Source organism: Acipenser ruthenus, chromosome 3 (genome assembly GCF_902713425.1).
Source record: "Acipenser ruthenus chromosome 3, fAciRut3.2 maternal haplotype, whole genome shotgun sequence".
NCBI classification, from domain to species: Eukaryota; Metazoa; Chordata; class Actinopteri; order Acipenseriformes; family Acipenseridae; genus Acipenser; species Acipenser ruthenus.
The window spans coordinates 25257648-25282756 of NC_081191.1; the positions used below are offsets into that span (position 1 = coordinate 25257648).

General features: G+C 34.6%; 1 protein-coding gene across 2 annotated transcripts in view; it reads left to right on the forward strand.

Annotated features, from left to right (window-relative positions):
• The window catches only part of LOC117394736 (zinc finger protein 407-like), a 274187-nt gene that overhangs the window by 184451 nt on the left and 64627 nt on the right, over positions 1–25109 (forward strand). Inside the window, exons 8-9 of one of the 2 annotated variants that reach the window (XM_059012746.1) lie at positions 13872–14050; positions 14639–15019. In XM_059012746.1, coding sequence (XP_058868729.1) covers positions 13872–14050; positions 14639–14706 — 247 coding nt within the window. In that variant the 3' untranslated portion in view covers positions 14707–15019. Of the gene's footprint in view, positions 1–13871; positions 14051–14638; positions 15020–25109 lie in introns of those variants that run through there. The other variant, XM_033993241.3, reaches the window with a different exon arrangement.

Consider the following 25109-nt stretch of genomic DNA (forward strand, 5'->3'; position numbering starts at 1 on the left):
TTTGTGTGACCATATGACAGGGGTATTTAATTACATTCACTGGAGGGCCAGATAAGGCAATGTCCAAATCTCGAGGGACCACAGGGTGCTCCTGGTGTGTGTGGGGTGGGGGGGTACGATTTCTGATTTGCCATTTAACAATACAAATACAAAGCAAATATATTTATCACTGTAATGCTAATAAAACGACATGCTATACATTTTAATGTTATTAAAACTATTAAATTAAACTGGACATATCATTTCTTTTATTTTTGTCTAAAATTTTGACACTTGCCCGCACCGTCTTTGCATGCAAGTTAAGTAATGAAAGCACGTCAATCAGTGGCGGGGGCGTGGCAAATTTGCCATGACAGCGGCGCCTGACTTTCCATGATGAGGTGGAGGGGAGGGGGGCGGGCAGAACCAAAAATTGAGGGGGCTACACTGCACTTTGTGCCGGCACGCATAAATACATTCTAATAATTTTCAATTTCACAAGCGGACCACGATGAACAGCAAGCATTTAAACAACAACCTTAAAGAAAGATAGAAGTTACAAGTTAAATAACAGTAGTAAACTGTAAAAAAAATATTCACGGTTAGGTTATGGAATGTACTGACGCAAATTGGAATGAATGTGCATAGAGATTGTGCGACTAAACTAAGATTATAGATTGAGGGTAGCTTACATACAGAGTGAGGTGTAAACAAGGAAGGAGAAGGATTATTACCAGATAAAGTGCAGTAATCATTTGTTCCTGTATTATGGCGTGTTGCCATTAAATATCGCTTGTTAGAGGACACAAATGCCCTGTAGATACCGGCGACCTTTCAACCATCCGTATCTGCAACTAGCATTTGTAATGAAGGACAGCTGACAAGGGCTGCCAACTACTTTTACAAAAACCTGCCTACTTCTTCCTGAAAGAAACCGTACTAAAAAAATAACAAAATTAAAAAGCATGGCACCAGGACTGAATTTATCACTGCTGTTCTGTGCAGCTGGATGTCTTTGAGGTCCGTGGCCGTTTGTGTCATTTACAATGTCTTTGACGATCTCAGACGAGCAATCCACAGTGGAAATGGTGGTGTGATTTGCCATTAGAAACGCTCGTTTCAGTTCTGCCTTTCTCTTTTTGTCACTAACCTCCAGCAGTTTGTTATTTTATTCAAGGCAGAATGTGGAGTAGCATTGTTAATATGTTTAGTTGTTTTTTGCATCTTATTGAGACTCTAGTATTTGCAGAAGCCTTTGGCTGTGTCTCCTGGATCAGCAATTAGCCACCCTTAAAAAAAAAAGGAAAAAAAAAAGCAGACTTTACTTAGCTATTTCCTTTCACTGTTTAAAGATGCACTGTATTAAATTACTTGGAAACTGGACTCAAATACAATGGAAACTGAAAAATATCAGCATGAAGAAAATGCAATTTTATTTGAAAATAAGCCATTTAAAAGGGAGTTACTTAGGATTCAACTGGCATGTGTTGGTACAGTATTAAGGTAGTCGTAGATCTAATGAAAGTGTGTGATCGAGTTCCAAAAATAGACGCATTCTCACCATTAAAAACTGCTTCTCGTTCCCAGGAAGGATTTATTTTGCCCATGACTTTGGCATCGGCAGTAAGATAAGATGCAATTCATGCCACACTAGCTTTAAGTAGCATCCATCATGGGTACCTACTGAAAACAAAAACAGTCTTGTTTGCAACCTAAAATGTTAAATTAGCGTAGCTGTGAATTTGTGCCAGCGGTCTCCTATATTATTGCTGGGGGCATCGGACCGCAGCACCAGGCTTCAGCGACTGTAAAGAGTTTAAGTAAAATCTCTTAAACCTGATTCATAGGGCAAGATTTGTTTCACAAGAACGAAAACATGAAAAAAGAATAAAAATAAAAATAAATGACCTTCAAAAACACAAATATGGGGCTTAACATCAGCTTGCTTCAAGACTTGCAGAACAAAGTCCCAGAAAGTTAAAAATAAATGCCTGAGTGGATTAGCATCTTCTGAGGAATTTGTTGAATGCATATGGGCCACCAGTATACTGGATCCCCAATAACAAAAGTACTGGCGAGAGCCCTGTAGTGTCTCTGCGAAATTCGAATTCAGGTGTTGTTGTTGTTTTTATTGTTGCTGTTATTATTATTATTATTTAGCTTGTTTCGTAGACTACCAGAAGTACCACAATTGCTAAAGCTAACATTCTGTAGGAAACGTATGTATTATATACCAGAGTTTTCGTAGTATAATGTGCACCCATTTATGTATCATTGAGGATGATGAAGAGGGGTGCACGGAATGCATTCAAGCGTGTGATCTATCGCACGCAGTTCCGTGCCCACATATATGTTGCCAGAGCACAGCTGAGATGAAAGCAGGAGAAGATGCCACTAAAACTTAATGAATATTGAAACATACAGGCTTCCTGAAAAGTGTGCAAGAGCTGCTGGTAGTGGAACACAGTATTTAATCGTATAATAACTACTACAACCAATGACATAGAATAAACAAATGTATATGTGTGAAGTTTTATTTATGCTAATAATACCATATTATTTACAATTAATATTTCCTGTGCATCATAGTAGTAACACTAGGAAGATGTGGTTTACAGTATAGGTTTATTTTACATAAATATATATATATATATATATATATATATATATATATATATATATATATATATATATATATATGCTAAATTAAAATGGATCAACTAAAATATATTTCATGGTATAGAATTTGTATACAGTGGTAAGTTAGCTGTAAATAAAATGTAAAATGTAACAAAACAACGTACAACGTTTATAAAATATTATAAACTGCAGTGGTATAAATTGCAGTGGTCAATAAGTAGCAGTAACAGTTTAGCAGTGAATCATTATACTGACCATTAATAGAATTAACTCTGTTAAAGAAAAAAAGTTCAAGCACATTGCTGAGTTGATGGTTACAAGTAGATGATCCCTTTTTCTAGGTGATCAGCAGGGATCCTAGTTTTCCTCAATAAAAAGTACAAAATTCTCTGATTTAAAAAAAAAAAATTAAATTTCTATGTTATTCTGCAATTAAAATAAAAGGCTAAAATTGAGTCCCCATAACACAGGAATATTTATTGGTAACACTTTTCAATTTCTAAGGAAGTTACAAGCTCACAAGTACAAATACATCTGTGAAGTAATAATAATAAAAAAAAAGTAGTATTCATATTAGTTTATCGCCAAGTTAGTCTTTTTCATCTAGATGGCTGTTGCCAAACTCATTGACCTGATCGTTTTCGGCGTCTTTAAACAGCTTGTTCAATAACAACAACACACGTCTGGATACATAACTGAAGTATACTTCAAGCCACTTATCAAAATGAATGTAACAGTGCGCCTCGTTCAGCCTTGACCTCTGTACACCAGAAGCAGTTTTAATAAACAAGTATGTTTACGTAAATTTAAAGCAAAATTGCCTGTATTTGATGATTATATATGATAAGTGTATTGATTTGAATTATCAAACAAACAAAAAAAGCCTTGCATGTTTTTTGCTCCGCAGCAAGTGTAAAACCAAAAATTATCTGATAGCATTGAAAATCCGTGTTTTTCCACGTTATTCCACTGCAAACAGATTCCTAGGACCCCTGGTGATCAGTCAAATAATTTGTTTTAGATCAGTTAACTCTTTCTTTTGCAATGGATTTTGGGATAGTAGAAGATGTATTTTTTGCTGGGTGTTTTAGTTAAAAACCTACTAGGACTTTCTCACAAAATGAATCTGGATGTAACGCTGAACCTGTACCATAGTTGTCTCCAATCTTTTGTATTTTTAAATTTATACTATTGTACATGGCTTGAACATGCATATGTTTAGAAGCTACATAGTGAGTGTTATTCATAGTAATTAGTGCAGCATATTTTTTAAAATTTAACATAAAGTACATCAACTATATTTCGCATTAAGTCCAAGTTTATTTAATTTCTTTAAAGTTTGATTATATCTGTATTATGATGCAGCTGTGTAGACTTGGCTGTTGTTGTGCCATTATTTTACAAGCCACATGAGACCTGTTAAAGTATTTAAGAAAAAAGTCGAATCCAGTTATTTAAATACAATGGTTTCTTGAATATTCAAGGATTAGAAACAATAGTTTTTTGATTACTCACTTCAATGTAAAATATTAATTGGATGAATATATAATTAATATATAATATAATATAATTATTTTACCAGCAATGTTAGAAGGCCATTGAGAACAGATATGTGATAAGAAAAATGATGATATTTTAAACCATGTTAAATTCAATGAGCATTTTAAAATTCTGCTACATATCAACATTGTACCATAAAAATGTATTAGACCTTTTCAGATATCGTGATGGTGTTTTACTTGGTTTCAAATGCAATAACAAAATGGACAGTATATACTAAATACAAATAAAATAAAAAATAATAAGTTAAACCAGGTTGAGTTAGTAGCTTACTGTACCGATTGTTGCTATGTCTAATATGCAGAGGAATGTAATGTTAAGAACCGATTCTGGTGAAATAATGTATAATGTGATATCTTGTAACAATTGTAAGTCGCCCTGGATAAGGGCGTCTGCTAAGAAATTAATAATTAATGATAAAAAGTTATTGTAAACCCAGTTTAAGAAAGCTAGTTGGCCAAATTAGAAGATTGACTAGAATATTAAAATATACCTTCCCATATAATTAAGTAATTCGAATTTTGAAGGAGAAGTTCTCTCCCTAAAAGAAAACTTCATATAAGCCCAAATTTCCCAAATTTTACAACCAAAATAGCATGCCAAAAAGGTGAGACTTACTTTTATTTGTGCATGTAAACCAAGCCATTGTGTCACAGTCACAGCGGACATATTTAGTGACTATACTATTGAGATTTCCTTGTGGTGATCTTTGCTTCTAAATTCAAATGCAGTAAATAAATACATTTAAGGGGGCTTATGTATATGTTCTCGTTGTAACTGGTATTTACAGATTCTTTTCTGAAAATAACATTTAGAAACCCAATTATAATGTTGGTAGCCTGAGGCTAAAGTGCACTGTGATTTTGACTCCTGCTGGTAAGTAAATCTAAACATGGAAATTTAACATGGGCAGCAGACAGCAACATCTTTAACTAACAAAGGCTGAACATGCGATTTGCATTGATTTGGATCTGTTTAATATTAATATATATTTTTGTATGTTTTAACGTCCTTTGCACATACATGAAAATAGCCTTACAATACATTAAACAAATTTAAATGGATTTAGGTAAATTACTTTAATTTAAAAAAAAAAAAACCAGAAGTTTTCCAACAAATAGAAAATTATGAGCTACATAGTGCATATAACATACAATATACATTTAATGTTTAAAACTTTATTTATCTTTATTTATGGGTGTCCGACAACAAACAAAAACATCTTTTGAGGTCTGAAAGGATGAAAACAGACTTGAATATATGTGCCTTGCGTATAAGGACACAAACTCACATTTTATAATGTGGCATTTGACCTTTTAAAATGAGTGGAATTTCATAAATTATATTTCCTTTCATTGCAATTCAAATTCCAATTCTGTATCCTGAAGATTTTTTCAATTCAAATTCCAATTCCAATTCTTGAATTTAATTGGCGTTTACCAACACATTCGGAATTGACCCCAACCCTGGTACGGAGGTCACTCTTGAAATCAGGATGTGTTGCAGTAAGAATACCTCTGTTAAGAAAGGAGAACAAGACTAAAAGGCTAAAATATGCACAAGAACACAGAAATTGAACTATGGAACAATGGTCAAAGGTGCTTTGGACTGTTGATTGATGGACAATGACACCTGTGCCTTCTGCCAGTTCTGTTATCAATTCAACGCTTGTCTTCTTTCTATTCCTTAAGGATATTATCTTCAAGTATTGCTCATCTTTGTTAGACAGTTTTTTGGGTCTTCCAGTCCTGGGTTTGTCAATTACAGATGATGTTTATCTGTTTGTTGATTATGCTTTGGATACCACACCTTGAAAATCGAGTGATGCGAGCTATTTCACCCAACATTTTTCCTTCTTCATGCAAGTCAAGGTTGTTATAATAATAGAAAACACTAGTGGAAGCTTTGAGTAAATCATTTTAATTTTCTTTCATGACGTTGTCCTAGTTTTTGTTAAGTGGAATGCAAAAAAAGAGAAATAAAAACTGTGAGTAAATTTTTTTTTTTGTTTTCATTGTACAATGCCCCCTTTTTCACATTTATTTAATTTGAAGTGTTTATTCAAGTTAAAAACTGGTATTACTTTATGAAAACATCTCTATGGCCACTGTGTTTATGGCAGGGATTATTTAAAAAAAAAAAAAAAAAAAAAAGTGTTGTGTACTTTGTTTTCACTTGAAATACACACAATATTTAACCGTGTATTGCTTTTTCTTTGTCTTGTAGTTAATTCACAAGGGTAAAGTAAGGCCTTTCTTACTTCTGGGATATTTTTCAACTTTAATACAGTATTACATATAATGGCTTTGATAACGTTTTGAAAATGAACGAATATCCGAATGAAAATCTAAATCTTGAACGAATATCCGAAAATGAAAATTCCATGTTCGTCCCAGCACTATTGCAAACAGAATGCATTATAGATATTTTCAAAGGTGTTTAAACATTTCTTTTTAAGACACCCTACAGTGCTCCAAATAATGGATTTCCACTGTTAGCAGGCCAGTCAAGCTGGCAAAATGTTAACTCTGGTAGACAAATTAATATTTTTAGAAAACTGGGGCTTTTGGAATTCTGACACCTGCTGACTCTTAAATACACTTTGTGTTGTTTAAATATGACAATTATGTCATTTACATATCTAAAGGATTTGCATGACAATGTAAATCCCCTTGGGCTCTGTAATATTTATTTATTTATTTCCATTGGATATAAATCACTCACAAATTTAGCTTACACATTGTAGTTTCTTTATTACTGTTTATCAGTTATAATTATAATGTAAATGATAGTTTTCCAATCCCACCACTTGCAAGAAAGATCTAGTTTAACATTACCGCAGTAAGGGAGACAGGTTTTCTGTGAAGTTTTTAAGGATGAACATTATCATTTTATATATCTTGTTTAAATTGTAATTTCCCAATGTTTTTACATATTTAAGAAAGCTATTTTTGAAGCCCATGTTGACTACAACTAAAACAACCCTAAAAAACGCAATGCTCTTAAATTTTAAACTAATTTATTTCCTCCCTACTTTTTCAAGTAATAGCTGGAACATGGATCACTGGTTCAACTGACACGTTTCAGTACTTTTCAGTGCATCCAATCAAAGATGCTTTCATGTTAAGCAGCATCCGTGTTTGTATGTTACTGTAAACACACAAGCAGGTGGCAGCAGCGACAATGGAATTGTTAAAAATGTATCTAAAGGACAAGATGTAATTTACAAGTTTAATAGAAGCTTTGCGACCCAACATTTCTGATGATGCAGACTGTACAGTGATGCTGTTGGCTCCACCCCAGCTGGATTTAATAAACTGAAGTGTGTGAAGCACCCTTGCTCTGTACACTGCTGGAAAGGCCTAAATATTTAAGGGCTTCTATATATTTAGTCTAATGATTTTTAAACCATACCTTTTAAATCACAGTAACAAAATATGAATTGTTTTAATGATTATTACAATATTAACATTATTATACATAGTCTACAATGTAATGTATTAGTCAGGACACAAATCATATGTGATGAATGCTTTAGTTTGTCATTTAGTGTACTGCATTTGTACCAAAGTGGGAGCATTCTGCTTAAGGTTGCTATTATCTTCATAAGGTATTGTTAATATATTCTTTATTATATGTGTATAAAGCAGCATTATAATATAACAGCATTTACAACAAGGATGCTTTTTTTGTTTAAGTGCGGATACTTAACCGCATCAAAATTGTACAAACTGACGTGTTCATTATTTAAAAAATAAATAAAAAATAAAAAATAAAAGTGCTATCCAGACCCAAGTTGTTAAAAACAGCTTACTCATCTCTGAGGGATCATTTGAGTTACTGTTCCTAGGTCCTAATCTCATTATCATGCAAGATCTAAACCTTCCTTCAGGGACCACCTGTTTATATGAGATAACAGTGGCCAGTCCCACAGGAGGCTGTTAGATTTAACAGCACAGAGTTTCACACAATTACGTTTCTGAAGGTCTTGGCAAAATACTAAGTTATGGAGTAAACATAACAGATTTGCAATGCAGAAGTGTGACCGTGGATTTAAAAAAAAAAAAAAAAGTCACAACCCTGCCAGCATTAGACCACTTTAGGTGGGGCGAAAAGTGAAATAGCATTTTAGGTTAAATTCATATTCGGTTTTTGCACCTTTTGAAATATGAGAATGATTTCTTAGGGCGACTCTTGTTTGTACAGGAATGGAAAGTTTTGTAAAATATACAGAACCTTCTGTAGCAAATTGGCACTTTATTTAAGGTTGTGCAGTTGGTAGTTAACTATTAACAGTCGTTAATAAAGGGACAGTTTGTTTTTATTACTTTGAGAAAATGTCTATTTTGTAAGCTTTTTAATGCTCTTCTCATAGAGCATATTGAACCAAACACAGCAGGGCAGCAGTGTGGAGTAGTGGTTAGGGCTCTGGACTCTTGACCAGAGGGTCGTGGGTTCAATCCCTGGTGGGGGACACTGCTGCTGTACCCTTGAACAATGTCTCATGGTGCAAATGCATACTCTACTAGTTTAGGGAATGTTGTTTGAGTGAGTTGGGAAAAAGATTACACCTGGATTCAGTCATATGACTGTGTTACAAAGGCATTTTATAAATTTATAAAAGAATTCGGTGTCAGTCACAGCGGGGCGAGTCGGCTGTGAAGCATCACGCCGGGGGAAACAACTGCCATGTGCAAAACTGCCAAACAGCAAAACAGAATACCCTTGTCTCAGACTTTTTCAGCAGCAAGCCCAATAAAATGTTGGATACCCAAGTTGTTGCTACAGAGCATACTCAGGTGTATCACACAGTAGTGCACCAACATTCCTATCGGTCTGTTAATTGAAGCTTGCGTGAGGAATTGAAGCATTATTGAGCTGGTGAGATGCAAAACGCAAGTAAAAATGAATTTCAACATGAGCTGCAAGGAGTTCTACAGTTATGTCATCAGCAGAAAGGATATTATGCGCATTGCCAAATCATCTAAGAAGTACAAGAACCCTGGTACTTACAATTAAAGGGCTATACGATTTACAGTACATGGTATGTGCACACTCCCATTTTTTCTATTTTATTTTATATACTCACTTATATTCTAACACCCCACTTATATTCTAACAGGAGAATCTGCCCCTAACCAACACGTCATCACCAAGCACCATAAAAACTCCATGTTACTTTCAATCATGTCACTTCTTTTGTTTTGACCTCTCAGTCACACGCGGTGAGGCCAAAATGGGAGACGACCATCTTAGAGCCTAGAGGAAGGGCTACCCTCAGCCATGGATTCCCTGAGATTTCCCCCTACCATTGAAAAAATAAAAAAATATGAATAGGGGGTTTTTCCTTACCTGATTGCTGAGCGGTTCGTGTTTAGTTCTGCAGGATGCATGGTCAGGCTGGAGAGGCTGGGCTGTATCCCTCAGTGCAGTGCAGTCTCAGCTGCTTCACTTTTCATTCATCCTTTTCCCATATGTTTTGGGGGTAAGTGGCAGTGCGCCACTGCGGCTCCTTGTGTTAATCATCGATTTGTATTTTTATCCATTCATGGTTTGACGCCTCGTCTTTTGGGGGGAGGTGGCCCTACGTGCCACTTCCTATCTGCGGTATGCATGATATTGTTCATGTTTTCTCCTAGCCAGCCAACATGCGGGTAGCTGTCGAGCACCCATAGACAAGGTCTCCGGACAAATTTATCATCCGTCATTAAATTGTCTGTTCATTTGCAATTCAATCAATTATGACATTGCAGATTCTCCGTTCTGAATGTGTAGGACAGCCTGTTTACACAATAGTGTATGATGTGTACTGCAGGTATTTAATGTCTAACCCCAAGTGTATATACACTGTATAAACTAGATATTTGGAAAGGAGGATATCTGTACTTCTGAGTACTTAGTCTTCTTCAGATCTTCATCGCCATGCTGTTAAATACATTTCGTTCCAGGTTCCCAAGGTGAGGTAGTTATATCTTTGGGTATTAAATTTAGTTCCAGGAAAGGGAGCATAATGAGACATTATTACCTGCGGATTCTGGAAATGGTCATCATTTATAATCCTTTATTTCTGTAAAGAGATGTCTTTTTTGATGGCCATGGTTTTATTTTTGTTTTAAGAGATACAAAAAGAAAATGTGTTTTGTGTATCACACAAACACAGAATATTCAGCAAAGTATATTGTTTGGCTTTATTTTTACTGTCTTTGTATTTAATGAAGGAACAATAAGAGTTACATTTTTCTTTTTTAAAAATTCATTGTTTAATCAGGTTTTATTTTAACATATTCACACATAACGGGTCAATCGGGTGGGTGTGGGTGGATATAGTTTTATTTTGTTCATACCCATTACAAGAAAACACTTTACATTTTAATTATATTCCATTATTCCATTTCATACACTTATAAAAAAATGGAATAACTTTACATTGTTACAAAAGGAACCTTATTGGTAAAAAATAAATAAATAAAAAAGGCTTCATTTTTTTATGAAGGGATCTGCAGGTTAATAACTTATTTTAATAATAATAATAATAATAATAATAATAATAATAATAATAATGAATATTGTTTTGGTAAAATCAAGTTAAACCCTTTTTCTTTTCAGAAATCTGTGCTACATTTTATTATTTAGATTTTTTGTTTCTTGCAGTATATTTACTTAGTTTTGAACAGTAATATTAAAATATCCTCTATAATACTGTAAAGTACCTTAATTATTGTTGTTTTAATATAGTGTAATTCTGCAGCAGACTGTTCTGTAAAACCCAGTTACAGTTTTGTGGAGCAAAATAATAATTGTACTTGTTTTCAGAAAGAAGTTCCAAAGCATCTTGATAAGTGAGGTGTTGTTGTAAAAGTAAAAGTAATTTTGCCTTCATTCACATGAATCTAGGAGGAATCTTTAGTGTCCCTCGGAAGGTGATAAGGGAGAGTAATTGTGTATTATACTGTCCGAGAACATCTGCCTGAAGACTCCTGGAGCAATTCATCTATCATGGACGATGCAGCATTTTTTTTCTTTTTGTCTTTCTGCCGTAACCCATCCCCGCTGCTGGTCTGTGCGAAGGTTTTGATAGGGACTGTGCCTGGACTGGGGCTCACATTAATCAGTCCCCTTGTTCAACACTCCAGCTGACATAATTACAACCTGCGCACAGCAGTTATTCAAGGCGAGTCCTTGTCACTCGTGGTGCAAAACTACACAGCTCAGATCCCCAAGGAGATTGCCTTATCACACAGAACAAGGGCTCACAGGAGTTGAAGAGAATAGAAATGGGAAAATGTCTTTCGGGAGCACTATATATTCCTTTAAAATAAGACGTTTGCAAGAGTTGTGAGGGACAAAGATGAACATTTAAGCAAGTTTCTAAAAAATGAACAGGGTCTTATTTTTGAAAAAGGATTATATAGGCCTTTTTTTATCAAGTGGACCTACAGTATGACATGAAATATGGTGGTCTTCCTTTCTTATCACTGTGAATGTAACCTATTACTCTGTTGTTGTTTTTTTTATATATATAAGTTATAACCAATTTCAAAGTTTTAGAGGATTTTAGTAAAGTCCTTTGAGCAGCACATATAAAACATACACTATCTTTAGTTCATCCTCAAACACATGCTCACAAACAATGTTTCTTTACAAGCAAGGGCATCTGCTAAGAAATAAATAATAATAATAATAATAATAATAATAATAATAATAATAATAATAATAATAATAATAATAAATAATAATAAATAATAAGCAATAGCGACATTTTCATATTTAAGACTGACTCATAGATGTGGTTTGAATGACAATACATATTAGAAAAATACGTATTTTGGATTTCATATTTTAATGTGCTTATAAACTGCTGACTTATACTACATCGGAATATGGTACTGTTATTTTCTAGTACAGGTGTATGCACCAAACCCTAATGGGCATTTTGAAACCTAAACCTTAACTAACATATTGTTTTCTGCTGTCAGAATTTCCTGCATGTACCAAATTCTGTTAATTTGTAACATTTCAGTTCCGTCAGATTAATTGTGTACTGGATTTGAATGTGTTTTAAACCCTAAAAAAGACTATGCGTATGCAGTTCAGTACATATCCAAATTCTGACAAGCATACAAAAATGTCACAACACCTATAGTCTGTTTAAAATGCTCATCAAGATGCAGGACTCAGCAGCTTAGTGCACTTGAGATCAGAACTAGTCCACAATACAGGATTACTCTGTACACCTCGTGCAGGATTGCTCCACTGGGCACAAGTGCTGCATCAGCTCTACATGCTTATTAACTACTGGACATCTTTTAACATGTGTACGTGTGAAATTAAGGTGGTATCCTCAGAGTAATTAACTTAATCTGTCTCTCAAGCCACTAGGCAAAAAAGGTTTGGGAATGGTACCTCTAATAACAAAAATCCTAATCAACATAATATAGACGTTATATACCAGACAAAATTGTTGGGACAGATTCTTCATTCTGCAGTAAGCAATTAACAGTTAATTACAAAGTATGGTGCTAGATACAATATCTGCTTAACAATTAAAGGGAATACAGATATAAGATACATATTTTGTTTCTTATGGATAATGGAATGCTTATTCTGTAATGTATATTCATTTCTGAAAATATTTTAAATACCATACCAGTATTTTAATTATTTCTCAGCATCTTGTTTTTTTTGTGCAAAACGTACATTTGCATTTGTAACTTTGTATTGGTACATATTGTTCTGGTGTGGTGGCCAGACAGAAATTATTTAAAATCATATGTGGGACCTGAAAGAAGATTTTCTTGATAACACAGTTTAAGTAAATACAGTCTGTACACAGCATGTGAATATTAAGTAATTCAGATGTGTACTGTAATAACTAGTGATTTTGCTTAAATGATCTACTTTTTACTGGCCCTTGACTTTTTCTCTGAAGGTACAACACTATACAGCAGCCCTCTCCTATAATCTACAGGTGTAGTATTAGAGAGCCCAATACTCCCTTACCCTTTCAGAAGAAAGATTTAACTGTGTCAATAAACCATCCCACAGTTTTAGTGAAGCAGGGTGGCTGAGAATGTGGAATACAGAATGGAAAGGGACACTCTGCCCAACAAGGATAACATGTTGGGATATAATGGGTGCAAAACAATATGATGGAGAGCTGTACTGTACCTTTACAGAGTTTTGAAAGAGAAGAAAATATTATAAACAAAGATAGCAGGGGTAGTGAAATAAGTTATTGAATGTAATAAAAGGCATGTTCATTTCTTATACCTTTCCAGTAATCTCAACTGAAACATTTTTTATGGCCTCCAATCATTTCACAGCGGTCAGTATTAGCAATATTACAAACTCAGTTTTCCTGCCTTTTGCTTTTTGTGAACACCACTGTGATGTGCAACTCACTTTGCTTTAATGGTAAGCTGTCTGGTAACCTGGTAGTTGCTGGGATTTTAAAATGTAGTTCACAGATGTGCTTTATTGGTTAGTCATGTAAATCAGTCTCAATTGCAATGATACATATTGAACAGTCCAAAAGGGTAAACTTGACAGACCTGTAGCTTTCCTTTAATGTGTATTTTCATGTTAAGCTTTATTCAGATGAGATGTATTAAGCAGTTTTAAGCTTGCCTATAAAGTAAACATGATCAGGTAAATGTTTTTAATAAATGCAATGCTCTTTTTCTCCTTCCAAGGTCCAACTGTGCAGAAAACATCCGCAAGCACATCCTCCACACAGGCAAACACGAGGGAGTGAAAATGTACAACTGCCCCAGGTGTGACTACGGATCCAATTCCCCAACAGACTTCCGTAATCATCTGAAAGAAAGCCACCCAGACCTTGAGAATCCAGATCTAGCCTATCTGCATGCAGGTAACATATAATTGAATTGTTGTTTTATCTTATTGGTTTCACATATCTAAAGGGTCTGAAGTCTCAATATTACATAAAAAAAAAGCTATGGATGAAGTAGAAGCAAACGAGGGTTCCAGTTAAAACCATTCTGCTTAGGAGCAACCGTGGGGACACAATCCAGCTGGGTAATTTAGTTCTCTGAGGATTTGCCCAAATTTAAAACATTTCTGTGATGCCCCCCTTTGATCTTTTGATTGATTAATGATGCTAATCATTTAGCTAAGTGTCTGTGTGGCTTTGAAGAGAAGGGGAGTGCGGGGCAGATATATTGTTGATTGACGAATCCACAGTTTGTGCTACGAATCCAACTAAACCACAGTCAGAACATTTCAACAGAAAAGCAAATACCATTTAATTATGCAACAATCATTTCAACAATTAGTTAATTATAGCATTACATAATGTTCAGTTTCGCATTACATATAGTTTGCTAAAAGTAATACAATTACACATTAACATAATGTCAAAAAAAGTTTTCATAATTACAAATTAATTTCCACATAAACACCCCCATTCTAATTTTTATTTCCCACATCTTCTGGACAGGTTCAGGAACAAAGATTTTAAACTCGGCTGTTTCAGAAAAGCTTACAGGCCACTTCCATTTTGCCTGAGTACTTCTCGAAATCCACTCGCTGGCAATGATATTTAGGTCTTCATCTGTTTTAGGTTTGGCAAAACGATCAATAACTTTAACTTTACGTTCCTAGTTCACATTCCTTTTTATTTATTTTTCTATTGCCACTTTCATGTTCACAACAGAGGTAAGTGGGATTTCAAACTCAGAGGAAGTCATGACAACATTCCCACAATATGATAGACAAACATTTGAACTGTTTGAACTTACTAACATAAGATCCTGAGTAACAACTGCTGATCCACCAGCACTGGAATGACCCACACAGAAAGCTTGTCCAGTCACAAGCTATTTCTTAAATACTGCATTTTTTTTAAATAAAACTACATTCTTTCTTGATATAAAATAACCTTGTTATTTTTCATTTTGCTTTCTTTTTATGTGCATTCAAAAAGGCTAGTTGAATTGTTTTTGACAGTGACTTACCCAGGAGATTGTACAACAACACAAATGCAGGATGCGCAGGACAGCATGTTGAACACAGCCATTATCTATAATCATTAAACACAGCATGGGTCCTGTTTGATAGCCCAAGTTTAGCTTCTCCACTACTTCTTGGGAAGTTGCATTTATATTGAAATTATTTTTTTTATGGAAGGAAAAACGTTCAAACATCAAATCAAAGGAAGCAGAACAAGACAAAAAGGGGAGACAAAATGTACAAGGTAGATATCGAATTAACCTGACTACGATTGTACTCTGTCAGAATAACACTTGGACTTTTAGCTACAAGCAAATCATTTTTGATGGCTAGTCTTGTTATTTTCCTTTGATAGCTGCAGTTCAAACAGGCTCACTCTTGTCACAGCTTAAACTGCAGACTTTCAATAGACTGTCAGATTGATTGACAGGTTGGCATCCACATCTTTCATGAGGAATTTAAACTTTAGTGTGTGTTTGGAATAAAATATTCACCTTGAATAATGGGCTTGCTCTTTCAATTCAAAGAAACAGAGAAAGCTGTGTAGTGTGTTTTAAAAAAATATTGAAATACAAAATCGTCTATATAGAATATTGCTAATAGTAAATTATTGTAATTATTAGATGTTACTGACAATTATTTTCTAATGGTATGGTTTGTCGTTAGTGGGTTGTGGAACACTGACACCCCCACCCCAGAAAAGAACCAGGGAGAGTCTGGCTCTTCAACTACGGCTGCTATCACTTTTCTTTGCTGAACACAGACCAGTGGGTTTAAGGGAACTCACCATTATTAATGAAAAATATCCAGGTGCCTAGGGCATGTTTACAATGATTGTCACTTCCATATCTTTGTAAATGGCAATTTTTCATAATCTTTCAAACTGCCCGGCTAAACAAACGTAAATAAAATTGAAATAAATTCCCCACAGAGGTCTGGGTGACTTGGTATCTTAAATCTTAATTGACAGTATTGAGGTTTTCATTATTCATTCTTGCTTTTTTTTGTTAATACAGTCTAAAAAAAAAACCAAGCGTTCCAAGTACACCTTGGATTTTGAAAAAATATCCTGTAGGGATCTTTTAAATTTTAATATGATTTTTTTTTGTTGTTTTTAAATATTAATTTTAAAAAGTAACAGTTTATTTCTTTAAGAAGGTAAATTAAAATAGTACAAAGAAATAAACACACAAAGCCTCACCATCATTTGTTGGTTGATAGATTATATAATTTAAGGAAAATATTAATATTGATGCTACTAATATAACCTATTGAAATGTGGGTACATGACAGTGCTGTTGTAGTATTGTACTATAGTAATGTTATGGGGTCTGTTTTAATCATCTAAACATTGGTAGACCTTAAGGACCATTTTACTTTATATTTGGTAGTACTAAAAACACAATTGCTACTGAACTGCCTAGTGTAAAATATTGAGCAAGATTGCTGGTAATTTCGCTTTTTGTCATGGCATTTTCATCATCATTCCAATCATTCCAAGATGGAGCCCTTTGATGGGCCTTCCTACGGGTTAAAAGGTTAACATCTGTCTATGGGACTGTACACCCACAGACTATATACCGACATACATATATATATATATATATATATATATATATATATATATATATATATATATATATATATATATATATATATATATTATAAATATATATTATGTGTTTATTTGTTTATTTATTTATTTGTAATATTCTCAGATTGCTAATATTCTTAACTTGTATTATGTACCTGTTTATTGTGATGTGGGTCCTCTATCTTTTGGTACCAGTTTTATTTTCTGTATCGTCAAGCATGTTTAATTTACATAACATTTTTGATTATTTAGCCAGAAATATTACTTGGCAAATGTAGAAAATAGAAAAGTTTGACAGCAATTAATTTCCGGGAATTATTGCCAGGAATAATTACTACCAATTTCCTTATACCACATCCCTAAACATATTGCAGACCTATTTCAACCATGTTTTTATTATATTATATTATATTATGTTAATCAGAAGGTCAATAAATCAGCTCTGAATACCAGGACTAATACAGAACTTAAAGAACAGCTGTGTTTAGAGCCACCAACGTTTAGATCCCTATAAGCTTAAATTGATACAATGAAACCCGTATTCGTCTTAAATAAGTGTTAATTGCACAGTACTTCCAAAGATTATAACAAATAAAATAGTTTTTGGTTTACAAACATACATATCGTGAAGCCATGTAAAATAATCTTTGAGTTGGACATAGTGGGGAAAAAAGAAAGTACTGTCAACAAGATTTACTTCACCTATAGTATATGAAAACCCTTGATCCACTGTACGATTTAATACGAAATCCAATTGTATTTTGTTGTCTTACAAAGTTGCACAAGTGAACTCTTGTTAATCTACATCGATTTCCAAGTTTGTTATTGATTTCCATCTAAAAAAAATACAATATATCACTGGCTGTTTTATAACCTGACAGCAATTGATAAAGTATCTGCGCTGGAAATGTCAGAAGAGGTTAATATTTATTGATTTTTATTGCACTTAAACCTGGGTGGTTTTGCCATCAAAGATCTATGGCAAGCAGCTCTGGAATGTGTAAAATTGCAGGTTCCAAGCAGTTTTTAATGTAAACTATTCTGGTATTCAACCCATCTAAAAAAAAGACCTTTAATTCAGAAATAAAGAGGTTATGAATTTCTGACCACCTGGGACCCAAATTTAGCATTCTAAAAATGATGCCCGTGCGGCAGTTAAATGCTGAATAACCCCTGGCATTGCAAACGGCAGTCACATTTAGCCTTTTCATCCACTTAACTACGTGCTATTGATCTGAAGAAGGCATGTGATAGCTGGAATTATGAGCAATAAAAGGGTCCACTTCTTCAAACAAAAAAGTATATAATTAGCAGGGGAGGACCCTGGATGACATTCAATTCCGAAAGGGTTTAAGTTAAACAAAATGAATAGAACATTAGGGTTATGAGTGAATGTAAGCGCGATGCGCACTGTTCGCCTCCAAGCATGAACCTGTGTTCAGTATGCAGGTTGTACATAGGAAATGAGAATGCTGCAGCCTTTTCATTTATCTCCATCACTGCACTTGTCAGAAGGGCAAAGGCAGTAACTAATGCCATAGTTTGCATACAATAGTCGAAGACATAGCCATCTTGCAGCCCTTAATTTATTTAGGCCTTTAGAACAATAAGTGCAGGGGCCTTCAGAGCATAGTGGTGTCATATTTCAAAGCTTTTTATTTTTCTCCTTTTTTCCGTTGCATACAATGTTTTAAAAATGTTCTGTTTTGGTTTTTTTTTTTTGATGGAGGATAAACCTGGTGGAATTACTTTTGTTTGTTTAACTGTGCTTTAATGGGTGCTATATCTAGCTTTATGCCCTTACTTTATTGGAAACATTTAAAATAACCTTATTTGTACTGCTTTTTGTAAAAAAAATCTTTCGCACTGCCAGTATTTATGGGGCCTATGCTGCCTGATGCCAACTGTTTCCCTCCTATTATTTAATTAGCTCTAATCGTTGCAACCAAACCAAGTAATGACTGAAATGGCACTTGCAAGTCAAAATCACCACTGGATGCATAAAGATGACAGATCAATGAGAGCCACCATTCTCCAAAACAGGAAAAATATGATTCTTTTTTTACATGCATCTTTTTTTCTTACTATGATCAAAGAGGAAACAAGAATTGAGACTCCTACGGGAAACATATGAGGATATTGAACAGTCTAGAAATATTTGAAAAATGTAGATGATATGAAGTATTCCTTTAAAGAAAACCTTTACAGCAAACCTTCACACACACACACACACACACACACACACACATATATATATATGTATACATTTTTTTTTTTTTTTTTCCAAGCCTACTGCACTGCTGGTGTTTTTCATCTTAATAAATACATAAAGAAACATGATACATTATTTGGTTTGTCTTTGCACTAGTCCAGTTGAATTATAGCGTGACCTAACCTTTTACAGTATGTGGAACACAATATTAAGCAATAGCAGCACCAGTGAAAGTTGTGGGAAAGGGGTTCTGGCAATATTGGTCTTCTGGTTAATTGATTGTATTTTATTTTTAGAAATGACATGTCCTGCAATCTGTGAACAATAATAAATTAATCGAAAAGGCCTTGCTGGTTTTGTATGCGCCATAGAAAAGATCTGCTTCTTCTACTTAAACCATAACAATGTAATCTGCTTGTGACCCTAATGCCCATTTTGGCTTAGATTCCCCAAGGTGGCATCACAAGGGCAGGTAGGCCTAGTACAAAGAAGCCTTTAACTTAAAGGTATAGTACCTAAAAGGAACAGGTTAAACACTTTGTATTTTTTGCATAAGGCTAACTAGCTGACCACATAAGTTGTTTAATAAGCAGATCAATTAAATAGTAAATAGGCCCACCCTTAATTGCGGCAACTGTTTTCCACGGTTTCTTATTAATTTTTCAGTCTTTTCTTCTGCAACATGATGCAGTACATTTTCAGCTGCTCAGAAGCTAATTTTACATAACATTCATGTTAAATTATTATTATTTACAATTGTTAAAAGATATCACATTATTTTTACATACAATTACATTATTTTTTCATACAATTACCCATTTATACAGTTGTTTTTTCTTTTTTTTTTACTGGAGCAATCTAGGTAAAGTACGTTGCTCAAGGGTACAGCAGCAATTTCCCCCTCCTGGGATTGAACCCACGACCCTCCGGTCAAGAGTCCAGAGCCCTAACCACTACTCCACACTGCTGCCCCTAAATCTGTAGTGGCAGTATTTATAGTGCCTATGCTGCCTAAGAGCAACGTTTTCCCTCTGTTATAAGAGTAATCAGCACAATCAGTCAAGTGAAGACTAGATGGTTGAATCTACATTTATTTTTTTAAACCCTGAATCTAACAGTATGTATGGTTTTATTGTAATAAATGTACACTGTTGAAGTGTTGTGGTGTGGAAATATCTATAGAAGAAATAAACAATAATAATTGAGCCATCTAAGGTAAAAGATAATCAAGTTCAATCTAAAATCCCTTAGCCTAAGTTTATGTACCTTAAGCAATATGTAAATTTTGTAAAAACAGCAACATTCAAACCGATTTTTGGTTGTACTAATTTATTCATTTGTGGATTCAGCACCGCAATTATGAAATACTGCAAGAAAGAGAAGTGTGAAATTAGTATTACAAATAACCGCATTAAAGAAAACATTTGTTTTCCCCTAATTTCAATTTATAATTGGAGCTCTTTGGGGCATAACAAGCTGATGGTACATATATTTTTAATAAATAATCTTCTCCATGGCATAGCGTATGATATTAATCTTGTTTTGTAAACCCTCGCTTATACTCAACTTTCCTTGACACAAATATTGTTTCTTGTAATCTGCAGATATATATTACAGAGATACATGGCAAAACAAACACAGCTAAATTCATTGGCGGCAGAACCGCGCTGGGGGGGGGGGGGGGGGTTATGTGTCTCTTTACTTTATGGCATGTAAGAGGCATGTATACTTTAACCTGAAAAATACGTAAATACAGTATTATTTTATGTATTTGACCTTTTTCTGCTCATGAAAGAAAATCTCTGTTCTAGTACACACCTTCTGAATGTTGTCTGTCAATGTCATCAGCAATACAGTAAGCCCAACAGGAATAGCAATTATTCTCCGGTTTGAATGACAAGCTGTACATTATTATTATTTATTTATTTTTACTTTTGCTAATACATTCTAGCACCTTCATGAATGTTCACTTAACTCCTAATTAAAAAAAAAAAAAAAAGTTACCCGTACTTTTATTCTTTTACATGTTTTACATTTTTTTAAGGGCTACATATTATTATTATTATTATTATTATTATTATTATTATTATTATTATTATTATTACTAAGGACATTTATTAGAAAGAAAGTTAATAGTTTTGTTTATCTTCTGGAAGTGTTGTGTTACAGTGGAAAGTTTTTACACATCCTCCTCCATATCACACAGTGTCCAGCTGCCGTGAGTTTACTGTGTACAGTTATGTTGTTTACCTCTAGGTTAAATTTGTTGTCTGATGTAAAAGCATCATTGCCTCTTGTCAACTATTTCTGTGGGCTAGGTGAGCACAGAATTCTTTCCTCACTGCCAGTATTAAAATCAGTGTTGATCTCAACTGATTCTTCAGAAGACAAGTAATTATCGCTGTCATATTAGTACCTGTAGCATCCTCAAGGCTGCATTTCCTCTCTTTCAATACATTTTGTGACATCCTTTCTCCCAGAACTACAAAATCAAAACAACAACCACAAGTTACGTAACCAATGCACCAGATCAGCACTTCATGACTTAAGTGACCAGACTGTACCCTAAAAACCCAGTGGGATCTCACTAAAAGAGGAGAGAAAACCTATCGATGAAGGCCACTGTTACAGCATTTAGGGGGTTATATTAATAAACATAGCCATGATATGTTAATGTGGTCTACTGCTGTTGTATGCACATTCAATATATATGGTGTCTTAGTGTTACAGATACTGTTAGTGTTTTTTTTAAATGTTATCCAAATTCAAAGTTAGATATACTAAATTTATTATGCTAAACAGACATATGGTCTGTCATTTAATTCTGGTTTTATACAGTATATGAAGTACTTTTAAAAAAAAACATAATTGTCAATCATTTGGAACAAACCGCTAAATTTTTTAAGCCAGGTCAAGGTTCCTGGGTGCCACTTAAGAAAATGGGTAACATGTGCAGTTGAACATATCTCCACTGATGGTATCAACTGCAATTGATTTCCTGTATTTGGGCCTCTTTTCCACCCTCATCTTGTCTTTGCACTGGGGTTTCTTTGCAGAGGTCCAGCCCTAGCAGGTTGATTTCACACTTGTTACCTGTAATTCAATACAGCAGCACCCTGTTTACAAAATCCAGATTTCCTGTGCTGTCAGCTAGAGCAATCAGCACAAAGAGCAAGAGCCTTTTGGAACAAAATAAACAATGAAGAAAACGTTCAGGGCTGCTGGTAACCCTTCACAGGTAATTTAACAGCCTCTGACTACAAGGCATCAGTTGTTGTAGATGTCTGCAGAGTATGAAATCTGACATTCTGTCTTCTGTGTTCTGCCAATAGCCCTGTGTACACTCTCTCTCTCTCTCCTTTTCTGTGGTTCAGTGGAGCTCCTTCAGTTGTGTGTGTGTAACGCTTGAACCTAAATAGGATTTATTATGACAGATGTCCACACCTGCACTCTGTCACATGCATGCCATGACACCTTCTGATGTGTACAAATCAAATTATTCAGAAATCTTTGGATTACACCACAAAAATATTTGTGATGATTGGGTGAATCATCAAACTTGACAAGCTCAGGCCCTTTCAACCCTCTGCAGTATTTGTATTGTTTTTAAACTGGTAACTTATTAAAGGGAGGAGTAACAGCTTCATAAATGGTGTCTTTACCTTTTGAGCAGATGCTTTACCAGGTCCGTAGTTTCTACTTGACAATAGTATAAAACTCCCAATGCTAGAAAATCATCTGTGTTATTACCAAAACTTGTATGTCACATTTCTGAACCCAAATGACTGAGGTTCCCACACAGCCTTGTTAGGGCCAATCTGATATTTAATTAGGTTTTATATTAGTATTAACACAGGTCCATTGTTTACAAATCTGATGATAAATATCTGTGCATGATTTTCCTAGCAATGGTTGTTTATGTTGTTCACACAGGAAAATTAAAGGATAATGGCATTGCTGTGGCATGATACAAGGTAATAATGAAACTACTGTGCATTGTTTGAACAAAGGAGTTCCCTTATTACCAAGGAACATGCCACAGCAATGCCATTATCACTATTATACTACAGCTATTTAAAGTTAGTTAGTTATTTACCACTTTTTGTCTGAACCAAGCAATGTAGGGCCAAAACTTCAGTTTAAAGTGTTTCATTAGTAAACAGTGGTTTTAGAAAAGATGTAATTAAAAAGTATCATCTGAGCCATGAGTAATAACAGAATGTCTCCCTCCGTAGAAAACAATAAGAGAGCAGAGGCCGGTTGTTGTATAATAATTTTAATCAGGATAAATTGAGTTTCATATTGTATATGTCAGTGGCGGCTGGTGGTCAAAAAAGAATGTGGCGGCAAAACAAAAGCAGAGGTCTTGGGGTCCCCTTCAGCCACCAGCAGCAGAAGAATCGTATTATTCTATTCTGACTGACAACACTTTTCATATCTTAATGTTTTGCCCCAATTCAAAGCTGTTAAACACATTTTCTCCACCAGCCAGCAGAAAAAAAAAACAGTAGTCCACTGTAATTTATTCTAATAAACTGAACTGTTCCACACTGCCAACGTGTGTTTAAAGTACAACATTAATATAGCATTTAGATTTCAAGACCACATCACTTTAACATACTTTGCATAAAATATTATATATTTTTTGTCTGACTTTCACCTATTATCAACTTAATTTGTTAAACCTAATAAATGACCAACAAAATAATTGGATACCGTTCTGTACATACGAAATATATCTATGTAATATAAAAGAAGCAATTCAGACAAACTTTAGTTCTGGAGCAGTAGCGGCTGCAGGATTTAATTCTTGGCTGGGCCCCAAATTTTCACAGACGGGCCATTTATGACGTAATGATGTAATGCAACTGATTAAAAACGTTTCCACGGCCTGACTGCTGACACTGTCTATAGCTATTGAACTTGCTAACTGCTACTGCATGAGCTTTACTCGATTCATGCTTTGTACAGGCCTGGTGCATGTGTTTCCAATCATTAAAACTACGACTGAACTTATCTGCAATGAGGAAGGTTGGATAACACACAAGTATCGGTTGTGTCGGCGGTTCATCAGTAGCAGACAAATCCAAGGCTGTATTTGCTGAACTTGTGTTTTCCCTGGTACTGGCACATTTGAAGAAGTTGAAGAAGTTTCACTGATCCCAGGTACTGACACATTTGAAGAAGTTGAAGAAGTTTCACTGATCCCTGGTACTGACACATTTGAAGAAGTTGAAGAAGTTTCACTGATCCCTGGTACTGACACATTTGGAGAAGTTGAAGAAGTTTCACTGATCCCTGGTACTGACACATTTGAAGAAGTCGAAGAAGTTTCACTGATCACTTTGTGTTTCTTACCTCTGATGCAATGCAAAATGAAACAATGCCATTTCAATCAACACTCAATCAACATAAATTAACGCATACTAACTGCAGTAGCGCTTCAGCAGGGGGCAGGAGGATGTGGATGGTTCCTCCAAGTAAAACCTGTGCTCAGATCACGCAATCTTCTACTGCTACTACTGTGTTTAATGGGAGATAGGAGTTTGCCATAGAGGCAGAGCCTCCCCTCATAAAAAAAAGAAAACGCTCCTCCACGACCAGAACACCATCTGCCACTGCTAGTACTCTAAGTGTGTCTCTCAGCAGCCAGAATTGCTGTTAATTTAGGAATGTTGAATCTAGGGTTTAGGTTAAAATGTATTTTTTTCTTACATTTTAGCCAATAATTGTATTTTATTTCATTGAACATATATATATATATATATTATTTCCTTTGAAAAGTTGTGGAGGCTCTCCCTCCCTTGCATCCTCTGAGGAGCCTCCACTGGTATATGTATGTCACACATTTATTTTCACATAGAGATCTTATTCAGTTGTGGTAAAACTTTTTTACTACAAGTTATTGTGTGTCACAATCTGTAAATATATGGAATCGTTCTATCCTGCATATTTACAAATATAATTCTAGTTTTCAATTTTTATTTACACTGTGGCAAAAAATATATGGTCTGACATACAACAGTACTTGATAACATAAGTAATGTACGACCCTCTTCATACATCAGATGTTGTCACTTGTACTGTAGACTAACATCATGTTAGGATTCTAAAGGAAAGGTTGAACCTTCTAAGGGTTTGTTTTGTAACATG